At 33.3% G+C, this 14001-nt stretch overlaps 2 protein-coding genes across 2 annotated transcripts; one reads left to right on the top strand and one right to left on the bottom strand.

Annotated features, from left to right (window-relative positions):
- Window positions 1–643: 643 nt before the first annotated feature.
- On the top strand, window positions 644–8084 carry LOC143583915 (uncharacterized). Its single transcript, XM_077066088.1, has 8 exons — window positions 644–1096; window positions 1565–1858; window positions 2089–2349; window positions 2454–2939; window positions 3055–3192; window positions 3939–4155; window positions 4908–5213; window positions 7766–8084. The coding sequence occupies exons 1-8, from the start codon at window positions 644–646 to the stop codon at window positions 7873–7875; spliced, it is 2265 nt and encodes a 754-aa protein (XP_076922203.1). The 3' UTR covers window positions 7876–8084.
- Window positions 8085–11854: 3770 nt separating this feature from the next.
- Window positions 11855–13672, bottom strand: LOC143583918 (guanosine deaminase-like). The gene is made up of 4 exons (XM_077066094.1): window positions 13595–13672; window positions 12932–13122; window positions 12681–12785; window positions 11855–12253 (listed from the first exon to the last, which is right to left on the bottom strand). Exons 1-4 carry the CDS (start codon window positions 13608–13610, stop codon window positions 12065–12067), a joined length of 501 nt encoding a protein of 166 aa, XP_076922209.1. The 5' UTR covers window positions 13611–13672; the 3' UTR covers window positions 11855–12064.
- Between the last annotated feature and the right edge of the window lie 329 nt (window positions 13673–14001).

Below are 14001 nucleotides of genomic sequence, written 5' to 3'. Positions count from 1 at the left end.
GTATATACCTTTCAAAATGAATATTCATAATTCCTAAAAAAAATACGTAAAAAAGCATGTTGATTATATCCAAATTTGGAGTTCACAAAAACTTCTTTTATTATGGATCTACTACCAAAAATTCAATGCGTAATCTCAGCATTCAATGTGTATTCCTGAATAATCTCATTTTTCAATTATTAAATCATTTCATTTTACCAAGTTCAATGTTAGCGAGATTAGTCAAAATTTTTATGTTTCGATACAACAGCAAAATTTTATTTGTAACAAGTAGTTTTGTTGGTTGGATAATTGGTCTTGGATAATTGGTCAAGGTCAAGACTGAATTAACGACTTAAATAATACTTAAAGATTCAAAAAATAATAAATTAATAAAAAGATTGATACATAAGAAAAATAAAAAAACAAATAAGAAGAAATACGTCCACCCCATACCGAACTTAGTAATACTTGAGATAAAAACTAATATCCATTGTTTATAACAAAAAAAACAGCACTATAATGATGATACAAAAAATAGCGACCAATAATAATAATAATAATAATAGCATGGGTGGATGCCCAAAGGAAAGGAAGAGAGGGGCGGGCCAATAATATTTCTTTTGCAATCCGAAATCATCATCCTCAGATCTCGTCGGCAATTATGGCCGACGACAACGACGACTCTTTCGGTGAATTCACATTCGCCCCTAACACAACCAACCTTGACGATGACTGGGGCCAGAACAACAACACAACAACCGTCGTCAAATCTCCACCTCCACCGCCACAGTGGCAGAAGATTAACGGAGCTTTGCCGCTATCATTATTTGGAGGAGAAGATGAGGATGAGAAACCGCCTATCGTAATAACACAACAAGATAATGATGTTGATACTATTAAACAACAATCGAAGAATAATAATAACAATAACGCACTCAATGACCCTAGACAACAACATCCCCAGGCTGATAATGGCAATGAATTCGACTTCAGTGCCCTAAATCCAACCAATCCGATTTCCAAGTCGAACTTGAATACAGCTGCTGAGAATCAAGGATCTGATGACGAAGGCGGTTGGGAATTCATTCATGCCTTTCCTAATAATAATCACAAGGTAATTATTATTTATTAACTCTTCCTACTTCCACCTACAATTGTTATTGGCACCAGACTATACTTAATTTGTTATTAGTGCTTTCAACCTGAGTTACACTCCGTTATCATTTGTTAATTTTCTTTATTTATATATTTGAGTAATGAGCCCAAGCTCGAGCTTGTGTGCAGGACCTTGAACCAGTCAAAGGTCGGCTCTACCTCGGCCCTGCACTGTGGAATTAATATATATAAGTCCTAGCGAGTTCGAAATTAAATATGCATTCAATACAACGCTCGAGCTCGGGTTCGATAACTAAACGAGCTTTATTGACGTTCGGTTCGATCTCGATAAGGCTTAGCTTGTTTTGAGCTTTTTATAGATATGATCTTCAGTAGGTCATGAGCGGCTTGGCTCGTTTCATCACCTGCTTTCGGTGTAGCTAAGTCTAGGTTCTAGAAGCTTACTTGAATCCGCTCTATGTTTTAGGAACATCCTGAGAAGATTGTGGCTTTACCGGTTCCACAAGGCGGCTCACATGAGCCTATTGATCTATTTGCAGCATCAAGCAATGGCTTTTTTGTTGAATCTCGTGTAACCGGCAGTGTGTTTGACTCGAAGCCGAGTACAGACTTTCAAAACGGTTTTTTTGGAGACTTGGAACCAGATTCCAAAAATACCATAAATGAGTCAAGGTCAAATCCAGTTGGTGAGAATGATGATTTTGATGATACATTTGGGGAATTTGAAACTGCATTTGTGGATCATTCTTCAGTGAAGAAGGTAAATGTGGCGGTTTTTTGTACTTTATCATCATCGATTCCTATTGTTATTATAAAAGAGATTGGAATAATATAACTAAGCCCTAATGCTGACTAGTAAATAACTATATTAAACACAGTTATTACTTCAAAATATGTGGAACAATGTTCAACTTTGGGTTCGACACGTTATTGTACACTTGATATACAAGTTTGACGAACTGGTAAATTGAGGTTGATTTAAACATGCAGGAATTACCTGAAGAAAGGTTCGACCCATTGGATTCGCATAACAAATCCCATGAATCAGTTGATCTATTTTCATTTTCAAACGAAGCTCTTAACGGATCAAACATGGAGAACAACGGGTTTGACTTCAGTCAAAGTCAACCCCCAGCGGTTGAAAATGGTTTTGCATCAGATCCATTCTCTCAAACTGAGTTGAAGGTAAAAAAAGATGAAAGCTTTGAGAAATTTGAGACTACATTTCAAGAATCTGGTTCAAAGCTGGAGGTAAATCAAAGCTTTTTTTCTTTTTTTTTTTATTTTTATTTTCTGTTTCATACCATTATATGATCTTATGTGTATTTAGTTTGTTTTACTGTTGATTGTTGTAGGAATTTGAGGTTAGTAAAAAGAGTTATAAAGAGCCGGTGCCACTCTCCATATTTGGCATTGAAGAGGATCTGGAAGTTGATAATTCGTTGAATCTTGATAATGAATTGTTTAAATCATCAACCGTTGGGAAGCATACGCGAAATCTGAGTTCAAATTTGTCAATTAATGACATTTTATCAGATTTGTACAGCCAAGCACAGCCAATCAGTTCTCATATAGGCGATGTAGCGGACGATAATTATAATAATGATGATAATAATTATGACATTGATGATGATTTTATTGATGGTTCATGGGAATTCAAAGACGCTTCTTTTCAATCAGAAACTGGAAACCAGAGTTTGACTTTTGAAAAGAAAGTTAATAATTGCATGAATCTTTATTCCAACTTAAAAGATGACTTATGTGTTGTTGCAAGTAGATATCTTCAAAGTTTAAAGGTTGGTGAAGAAATGAAAGTGGCAGCCCTAGATAAAGAAATTCAGGTTTAATTTTCTTTCTGATTGCTTTTTTCTGTTTTAAAGTTAGATTTTATATGAGTGAATTTGTTGATTTGCAATATTATATTATTATAATAATAATCTCGGTTTCTTGTTATAGGAGGCCTTGGAAAAGATTCACCAAAAAGATGATGATTCAGAAAGAGTGATTTCTCTTAATAAATATGTTGAAAGTTTCCGAGAACCAGACTTTCAAATACTGGATTCAGAATATGACATATCAAGAAGATTATTATTAGTATGTTCTTTGCTCTACAGTGTGAATTCATTGTGGTCATTTATATTAGATCAAATTAAACTTTTCGTCCTTAAACTAAGGAAATAACAGAAATCATTCTTGATGTTTACATTTTGTCATGGCTTACCTCTTACGTCATTTCCACTAACGGGCGTTAAAATTTTCCGTAAAATAAAGTTTAACGCCCGTTAGCGCTAAATGATGAAAATGCCCTCATGTGCAAGACTCATGATAACTTTTTCGTTAAGTCCAGTAATGTGAGTTGCTCATGAGGGCACTTTTGTCATTTTGCCTTGGTCAACAAGTTAAAATCTAAAATAAAAGATGGTGCTCGTTAGTGCAACATGATGAGAATGCTCTCACGCGCAAGGCACATGATAATCTTTTTATGCCAAGGTCAGCCATGTGCCTTCCCCGCGAGGGCATTTTTTTTTGTCATTTTGTTCTAATTATTTAACAAATTAAAAACTAAAACTAAGATTAACGCCTGTTAGCGCAAAATGACGAAAATGTTCTCATGTGCAAGGGACATGACTGGACTTAAAACAGAAAAAAGGTTAACTCCTGTTACCCGTAAGAACGTAAACTATGACACAATGTAAACATAAAAGATGATTTATGTTATTTTCTTAGTTAAAGGACGAAAAGTGAGATTTGCTATACACTTAAAAGGACGAGAAGTTTAATTTGTTGTTTATATTAATTGGGATGAAGGGATTACAATCTAACTTCCATCTTCTAATCAGGCAGAATCTGATTTGCCGACAGCTGTTGATCTCATCAACCACTTTACAACCGTACTAAAGATTCTAAAACTAGCTTCAAAGCGTGAAGCAGCTGATTATGTCTCACAATGGTTTAAGGTGCTTTCAGTGTGTTCTCAAGAACTGAAACATGCTACCTGGATTTGGAAGCAATCATTAGAAAAGAATATTCATAATGAAATACTCTCTGAAAAACAAGGTACTATGCAATAACAATAATAATAATGGTTATGTTACTTTATAAGTTTGACTTTCAAGATTAAATGCCTTTAACTTCTAAGATCTGATGCATTTGTTGCAAATATTTTGCCATTAGTAGGCTTGTAAGCGAACTGAACGGATCGGAAAGGGGCATGTTCGTGTTTGTTGTTTTAACTTTAACCGAACAAACACATAGAACACGGACAATTAATACGGACGAGGGATTCTTGTTCATGTTCGTTTGTTAAGAAAATGAACATGTTCGTGTTCGTTTATGTTCGTCTGTTGATTGTATAAATGAGCGTTTTACAAACGTAAATGAATGAACATAACTTAGCTAAAACCAATTAAAAGTAATGTGAAGAACAATGTGCTGGACCTAAAAAGTTATTAAAACTTGACTAGGCTGAAACAGGCCAAAAAAAATTATATGAATATATAAACTAACGAACTTAAATAATCGTAAACTGCCAAACATAAACAAATTTAAATGAATGAACGTTAACGCACGTTCAGGAACATAAACGAAAGAACGAGACATGTGTTCATGTTTGCTCATTTATTAAATAAATGGACATAAATGAACTTCCTGCGAACTGTTCATGAACAGTTCACTGAACGTTCAGTTTGTTTACAGGCCTAATTGGCATCACTTGTTATTAGAGTTCAGTCTTAATGTAATATTTATATAATGCTTAATGTTCCCATTTTTCAATAATTATCACACGTCTAATTTCCATTTTTTTTCAGGTAGACAGTTTGTCATTGCCATTGGGGAGATTTATAGAGTTGTAATGATTCTAGAAGCATCAGTTAAAGTTTACAAACCTTGGATTCTGCTAAGCGATGCAGAATTAAAGGGAATTTATGGTCTTCTAGAAGAATGTCATTCTCTTTGGTCAACTTCAGGGCTTGAAAGGTCAACCCCTGCTGATTATTTGTTACAGTCCATTAAGCATATTCAAAACCTTGATGAAATTGCAATTGCAAATCAAATTATTTCTCAGGATGAACCTCAATGTGGGTTATCACTTTTATCACCAACAGTGGTGCCAGGTGTGTTTACTGTTAACATATTCTTCAGTATTATTATAATAAATGATCATATATAATTGTTAATGTGGGGCCTGCACTTAAAAGCTACACCCATTTTGACCTAAAACATATCGTTTTTTTTCTTTTTTCTAGATTTAGCCAATGAGGCTTGTAAATGGATTGAATGAACAGGAACGAGGTATGCTCATGTTCGTTCGTTTAACTTTATCCGAACAAACAAATGGGGTTTTCTTGTTCGTGTTGCTCGTTAAGAAAATGTGTGTGTTCATGTTTGTTTGTTAACAGTAACACTATTAAATAACGAACTTGAATGAAGTACGGACATCAACTCACTCATTTTGTTAACGAACAAACGCGAACAACTAAATTCCATTCGTGTGAGTGTTCCTGTTTGACAGTTTGTTCAACTAAAGTTAAACGACCAAATATGAGCATACGTCGTTTGTGTTCGCTTACCTTAACGTACCATTCATTTATAAAGAGCGGTCCACGGCCGTAAAGAACACAAACGAGAACACAGATGGATAAACATGAATGAGTGGACACCAATTAAAAGTATAAGTGAACTCAAATCTAGTGAAGCTAAAATATTAATAAAACTAGACTAAATTGTAAGATGTGGTATTTTAATTTCATAAAAAGTGTATCGGGTGTAATTTTTTTAAATGGATATGTAAACAAATGTAACTGAATGAACTTAAACAAATAAAATAAATGAATATTAACGAGCATAAATGAATGAATGAGACATGTGTCCATGTTTGTTCGTTTAATAAAATGAACAAAAACATGAGTTTTTGTTTACCAAAATGGGGGTTGGGGGAAAACTATTTACCGAAGTGGGTGATTTGAAATGGATTTACCAAAATAGTTTTTTTTAAGTCACCTCTTCTCACTCCTAATCTTATTGGTTAAAAATAATTTCTATTCAAGTTTTTTATTTAAAAACATCAAAAAATAAATTTAAAAAATAATTAAACTGACATTTTTTTTCATCTCGTTTTCTCTATATGTAGTGGCGTTGATAGCTGAAAGATAAGGGTACATGCACCGATCAGCCGGTGTCCCGATGATTGAGTGCTATGTGCCTTATGTCCAAGGCTTGATGCAAAACTACTATCGAGCCGGGGGTCTCACCGGAAGCAGCCTCTCTATCCCTATGGGGTAGAGGTAAGGCTGCCTACATCTTACCCTCCTCAGACCCTACCATAGCTTTGCTATTGGTGGGATATACTGAGTACGATGATGATGATGATGATGATGATGATGTTTTCTTTATATGTATTCCAAAAACATAGACCATAAATAGTGAGTTGAAAACTATTTTTAAAATTTATATTTTTGTTTATTTAACAAAACCGAGTATAAACAAAATCTTTATATTTGTTTTTTTTATATTGTAAGTTTTACGAGTATCAGTATCATACCGTACCGGTAATGACGACGAACCGAACCAATTCTGACCAAACTGGCATCGTCATTATCGGAGTCGGTGCCGGTATTCATTTTCATGATGTTTTTAACCTACTAGCTTTTCTCTAGTTATAATTTATATACAAAAAAGAAAGGTTTTCTAAATATTTTGTATATGCTATGAGTATTTATAATTGATAAATCTATTCGGTAGACAATTAGTAGAAATCATGACCTGTATATAACTAATAACCAATGATAAAATCTAAGTAAAATTATAAGCAGTATAGTAAAATTATAAGCAGGAGAAATTGTAACAATATTTTATTGTTATAACTATTGATAAAATTAACACTAATAAAGTATAACAATAATTGTATACAATATATAATTAGGAATACGTTATCTTATAGGAATTTGTAATATAAGACACTTTGTTATTATTATATATCTGGAGAGTTGTTATACAGGGATGATTTGTAAAGGGATGTGATCTTCATACACCACCCCCCCTGGTGACTGTAGAGGCCTATACAGCTCGCATAGAGCTATACGGGCCGTATAGGCCACTCATGACTAACAGGTGTATGGAGGGGACACAAAAAACAACTTTTTGTGGCCTATACGGCCCGTATAGCCGCCCTATAGCCCTATACGAGCCGTAAAGGTCTTCAACAGCTCAGGGCCTATGACCCTATACGACTCGTATAGGTCTATACGAGCTGTATAGGTGAATAGTGGTGTGTGAAAATCCAAGGTAGTGTATGAAGATCCCATACCTTTGTAAATTCATATTTCCTTTTAATACATAATTTCTTTAATAGGAAATGTTTTAAATTCATTTTTTGATGTTTTAAATAGAAAACTTTGAATAGAAATTATTTTTAACCAAGATTAGGAGTGAGACAGGTAACTCTAGAAAAAAACCTATTTTGGTAAATAATTTTCCTCCAACCCCCATTTTGGTAAAAGAACTCCAAAAACATTTGTTCATATTCGTTTGTTTATTGAATTAATTAAATGGACATAAAAGTAGATCCCATTGAACGGCTCACCAAACGTTTGGTTGTTTCCAGGCCTATTTAGAATCCCTTTATTTGTTTATTTATAGTTCTAATTACCTTTATTGGTGTATGCAGAAATGAAAATGGTCACATGGAATGAAGATAAATATTTTGTCACACTTGCAAATTTGTGGGCAAATTTGATCAGCACTGATCCCCCAAAGTCATCTATCCTTGTTGGCTGACATACAAGAGTGCCCTTGTTTTTGACAGAAATTGCGTGTATGCCCTGTGCATTTTTTGCAGAAAGGTTTACTTAATCGGCATGCGGTGGCCCTCTACCAACATGATTAAGGTATGTAGAGGAAGTTTGTTATATAAGGGTAATTTGGTAATCAGTGCGATCATTGTTTGATAAGTTTGCAGCTTGTTGTTTGATAGTTTATAGGAGCTGTTATTGAAACATTTATATAGTTTTTCTTTTTGTGATTTGTTTGTAAACATCTTTTTTTTCGAAAAAGTTACGAAAGAAGGTAATAATTAGCACATATAAAAAGACATGGCCGAAGTGTGATTCATGATATTCTTTTTATTTAAAAGGTTTCTAAACTCCGCACTTTCAAACTTTATATGACCCTTAAATGTAATGGCGAGATTGGCACACACATTTGTTTTAGGCGGGGTGGTGTTCATGGCGCCATCCTGCCTATGTGGCGAGGATGGCGCCCTATAACACTCTAAAAAAACACACGGTCTAAATGTAGTGGCACAGAATTGATGATAAGAGAAGAAAAAAGTCACCTAGTGATCGATGCGGTAGTTAGGTATGTCAAGCCAATAAACGATGGGTGTGCGATACATGACTCTTTGATAACCTGATAATAACTTTTTTTAATATATAAATTATGCTTTAGACACTAATATTTAGTTAAGATGGATTATAATCAACATGTGCATGATTATTGAAGTATAAGATCGGGTAATTGTGTAACTAAAAATGATTTTTTTAACAAAATTAAATCACATTGTGAATCTTATGAATTGGTTATGGTTAACATTGATTTGAGGGTACGTTTGGTTTACGTAATTCAGTGAAAATGAAATTTAAATTCCATTTGCTAATGGTTTACGGTATTTAATGGGATTGGAATTTGATATGAATTATACCCTTGTTAATGTGTTTGGCTGATAAATAAATAGGAATTAAAACCGAAACTATTTCCATAAAATTTCTATATTAAAAGAATTCAACAATCCTTTCAAAATGTGAATGAATTCAACCAAAGTAAATGGAATTTCCAACCACTCATCGTCGTGTCATATGTTACCGGTCACCCCTTACCACCAACGACAACACTTGCCACACTAATTGTCGCTACCACCATTGTCTTGGCCACCTCCTCGATATCTCAAACATTTCCGCCATCACCCCCGATTGTCACTTGTCATTGCCAACCCGACGCCAACACCTCCATCTTCACCACCCAAAACACCCCTCGGCACCGCTACCCTGATCACTGCAACCATTGCCACCCATTGGCCACTCCAATTGCTGCCACATCCCAATCACCACCTCCACTCAGCAATTGTCACCTCGACTGCCCCAATCTCGTCGTCACCACTACCCCAAAAGTGGCGGTGATAGAGTGGTCAATTTGGTGCGAAAGTTGACAAACTTGCAAAAGTTGATATTGAGGTAAATTTTTATGGTCAAGGTAAATGAACAAACCTGGATACATATCAAATATGAGTTTCTATAGATAAGCAGTTTTGTGATATATATCCCAATGTGTAAATTGTGTGTATAACTTCGATAGCTTAGTTTACTTTCTCATAATATCATTCATCGTTTAGGACCAGAAATTCTAACATCTGATTAAACTGGAGAGCGAAGCACTAAATAGATAGAGATCATACATAGTAGTGTAAACATGTTAGTTATATTGAATTGCGTGATGTGATAGAATAGAGCATATTTGTGGGACTATAACATGTTTACTTTGTGTGTGCAGAGGATACAATTCCTCAAGTGGCAATTGAATTTGGAATAATTATTGAAATGGAAGTGTTATGTTTTCTAAAATCTCTTAATTTTATTAGATTCTCTACTTTCTTTTAAACAAGTTACCCAAGGAAGACTTGTTTTATTTGATAAAAAGTATTATTATTCAATAGTAGAGCTTGATCATTTTAGACAAGGTATCTATATAAATCCAAATCGACAAAACTGAACCATCAATATGGTTTTCTGCTCATTTTGAAAATAATATTTTGTTTAGGCTTAATTGTCTTCACCAAAATTTGTAGGTTATTTTATTTTTTTACTTTACTTTTAAGTAATCATACTTCATGCATTAGCCAAATTGTTGTTTCAATTCTTTTTGATGTAAAAGGAAAGTTAGAAAATAAAAGCTTCTTTATAAGCTACTAATTTTTATGATGACAATTAAACCTTCCAAAATTGTAAACAAAACAATGTCGTTATTTATTTTAATAATTAATGGGATACTGGATTGATCGGTTTTATCGTTTTGACACAGATGCTTTTTACAAAGATGCTCACTTTTGTTGGATAAACAAACTGGATTTAGAACCTTTAATCTGAGTCGATCGTACTCTTAAACGTGAACCAGAAAAACGAAAAGCTTTCTTTACATATTTGGTTGGTGGAAACAATCGAATATAATTTTGAAGTCATATCTATAATATATATAAACGAAGATATAAAAATTCTACGTGTCGCGATGTGGTCGCTCCCCCTTTTTTTGGAGTCACCAGATTTGCTTGATTTTTAAATGGAGGCTTTTCATGCATTTGACCCGAATTCATGGGTATGGGACTTACCAAACTCAGATATTCCTTAAACGAGTTATAACATCTCATTAAATTAAAAATTATTCTCACCAAATTATTGATGTAAAAATCCTATAAAATAAGATATAATAAAAATTAATATCTTACTTATTTTTAAAAAAGATATATGTATGATTTAAATTAACAAACCAATTTGATAGTAAAAAAATAAACTGGTCTTGGGTCCCATCAAACCATAAGTATATTATTAACTTTCATAAATATTATTTATAATTAAAAAACCAATTTTATAGTAAAAAAAATAAACGGGTCTTGGGTCTCATCAAAACCATATAACTTTTAAACCGGGTTATAACATCTCATTTATTTGTGAAACAATTTATCATCAAACAATAAGTATATTATTAACTTTTATACAATAAAAAAAATATAAATTCATAAAATAAATAAATATTAGAACAAACAATATAAAACAACCCCGTAATACGGGGGATAAAAACTAGTTATATAATATAAAGAAAAACATATTTAATTGGAGTTTAAAATAAATATAAAGTTATTCCCATGTGATACTCGGTTAATATATACCTTTCTTGAAAAGTAGCCATGAGCCAACACATGTTACATGTGGTTAGCAAAATCAGTTAATTATAACTAAAAAAGGCCAACAACTTTCAACATTTTCTTAACATGAAACTAAACAAATTAAAATTCCTTTTTTTAATTATTTCTCTAATCTAAAACGTTCTTACCAGTTACCTCAGCATCGACTTATTTTGAATTTTAAATTTGAAACTCAAATATAACTCGTTAGTAGTTTTATAAAGTTTAGTTTGAGCCAGGCTAGAGTCCGACTCATAATATACAACAGAATGTATAATGTATATGCATTTTGATTTATCTTAATATATTAATATAGCGTGTAATGCTGTATATTATTTAATTATTATTACTATTATGTGTTAAAATAATACTTTATTATTTAATTATATATTATCTTATTTAAATAAATATTATTAAATCTACTTATATACAGAGTAATATGGTTTTATAGCAAATCAGACAAACTCAGTATAGGAAGCTTGAACTCGTTAAAACTCGTATCCTCAATCTTTTAAGAGTTAATCCCGAGTAGTTAACGAGCAACTCGGCTCATTTAATGGGTTTAAATGAAAACTGGTAAATGTTTATAAACTGTATGATTCACCCTGAATACATATATTGATCAATGAATACGTTGCAATAAATAATGCACCTATTGTATAGGAGGCGTTTGGCTATGCATTTTAAGGCTTATAATCACATTAATAAACATAGATACATCATTTTCTTCGACATTTATGTAATTAGTGTAAACGATAATAAAAGTTTATAGAATTATATCCAAACGACGTCTCACACATCTTTTATTCCATTGATAATTAACTCTAATTATTCGATATGTCATAATCACTTTCAAAACACACGTCCAAACACTATTTAAACCGAACAGTAATAACCCAAAACATAAATGAAGAAACATAAATTGTATACCAATTGGGCAATTGGATATCATCAATAAATATGCAACAATTGTTCAATAATCAAAGAGTTAAATACCAAATTCATAGGAATTTGAGATCAATACATTGAGAATTTGGCTTTGGTTTTCTCAAATACTTGTTCAGCAATCTTGGCTTCATTACCATCGGCTTTCTTGATCTCCAAGTTAGCCTTCTGATAAACACCGGTACCCCTCAATGCATCTGCTATAAAATCATCAAACCCTATTGCAATCGCTGCTTCGGCTTTAGCGCCATACACCAACCTCTGCAAGCAAAAAAAATAACATTAATACAAATTATTGACTACAAATGCATTTGGTAGAAAAAATGTATACGACTCAGCGTGATTCGCGTTTGGTTGGTGGGTTGAATTTTTAACTGAATATGACATGTCACATGTATATTTATTATTTATTCGTGTGACCTAACACGAACCGTTTATCTAAACGATTCAAACGTCTTGGCAGGTTGTAATCAAGTTGTAAACGTGTAACGGGTTGGTCCTAGGTGGGTTGTAGTAAACGGGTTAAACATATTAGAACAGCTATAAACAGATTAACCCGAACACGACCCATATATGGAAAAGGTAATAACCGTAATATGACATGGACTGTTTTCATTCGGGTAGTGCCATAAATTGCCACCCGTAACACAGGCTGTAACTATATGTGATAGAAGGGTTATAACAGAACCTTAATTCGTGAAAGATGAATGGCACCAAAGCACATAGGGCATGGCTCACAAGACGCATATATCTCGCAATCAGAAAGCTCGATTCTGTTAAGCTTTTTGCACGCCTGAGATAAAGTACAAACAATATCAAATTCAACTTAAAAAATATAAATAAAAGAGATTATACTTGAATATATCAGTTAAGAGTACCATGAGAAGATAGATATAATAAGTAGGTAAATATGGTTAGAAACAAGAGGCTATATATAACCTCTCTAATTGCGGTGACCTCTGCGTGCGCAGTGGGGTCCGTGTGGTTCAGAACCATGTTGTGACAACTCACAACAACTTCACCGTTCTGAACCACAACAGCCCCAAACGGGCCCCCATCTCCATTTTCCACACCTTTATACGCTTCTTCAACGGCCCGTGTTAGAAACTTATGGTCTCTATCTTGGACCACTACATAATCATAATCAAATCATCAGTTGATTGCTACATGTATCTCAAATCTAACTATTTCACGCGCACACTCAAAAAAAGATCATTGTAATATACCCGTTAGGGCCCGTTAAAACTTAAAATTTGAAATATACATGATCATAATAAACAATCAAGTAAACAAATAAATTTGAAATCCTAACATTACCTTGGGGATAACCAGCAAAGGAAGAAGCAACAGCAATAGTTCCATTTCCATCCTTAGTTTTGACCACTAATTAACAATACAAAGTTTAATTAAAATGTTGACCAATCAAAAGTCAAAATTGAAATGGGTTTTCAGCAAGATCCATTAAAAAGTCACATTGTAGGTCAACTAATTGATTAAATTGTTATACTCTAATAGATGCATACATGAATTGAACTGAAGTATGAGGAGCATATTATGTTATGATGAATCAATTGATAGATGAAATTGGATCGGAAGACTCACCGTTGGTGTCTTCCATGTTGAATTGAAGATTGGATCGATGGAAAGATAACGAGTAAGAGATACGTACATGTGACTTGGCGTCAATGGGTTTGGTTGGTTATATATGCATCACAAAAAACACACAGAATATATACATGCTGTAAAATCAAAACAAATTTGGAAAATCATTAGAATAAATATTTTGTCCTCTCTCTTTTTTTTACTAAGATTGTTAATTAATAAATATTTTGACATATGTTCTTGTTTTTTTTAACTAAAAGGTCATAAGTAACGGGCGATATTTAGGGGCGATTTCTGGCGAGGAAGCCCCCCTCCTCCCCCCCCCCGCAATTTGAGGGCGTAAGGGGGTGGGTGGGGTTATTGTCGCCGAGTAATATTATTATTATATTCAAAATATAACTGTTGGC

This window comes from Bidens hawaiensis, unplaced genomic scaffold (genome assembly GCF_021521415.1).
Source record: "Bidens hawaiensis isolate Kalapana, Puna unplaced genomic scaffold, B.hawaiensis_p1.1 tig00032722_1, whole genome shotgun sequence".
NCBI lineage: Eukaryota > Viridiplantae > Streptophyta > Magnoliopsida > Asterales > Asteraceae > Bidens > Bidens hawaiensis.
Note: the sequence above shows the minus strand (reverse complement) of the source record. Positions and strands in the feature narration are given on the sequence as shown.

Coding starts and splice junctions, on each gene's coding strand:
- LOC143583915 (XM_077066088.1), top strand. CDS start 644: ATGGCCGACGACAACGACGACTCTTTCGGTGAATTCACATTCGCCCCT. Junction 2,940..3,054: donor CCCTAGATAAAGAAATTCAG/GTTTAATTTTCT, acceptor TTCTTGTTATAG/GAGGCCTTGGAAAAGATTCA. Junction 4,156..4,907: donor AATACTCTCTGAAAAACAAG/GTACTATGCAAT, acceptor ATTTTTTTTCAG/GTAGACAGTTTGTCATTGCC.
- LOC143583918 (XM_077066094.1), bottom strand. Junction 12,786..12,931: donor AGGTCACCGCAATTAGAGAG/GTTATATATAGC, acceptor ACTTTATCTCAG/GCGTGCAAAAAGCTTAACAG. Junction 12,254..12,680: donor TTCATCTTTCACGAATTAAG/GTTCTGTTATAA, acceptor TTTTGCTTGCAG/AGGTTGGTGTATGGCGCTAA.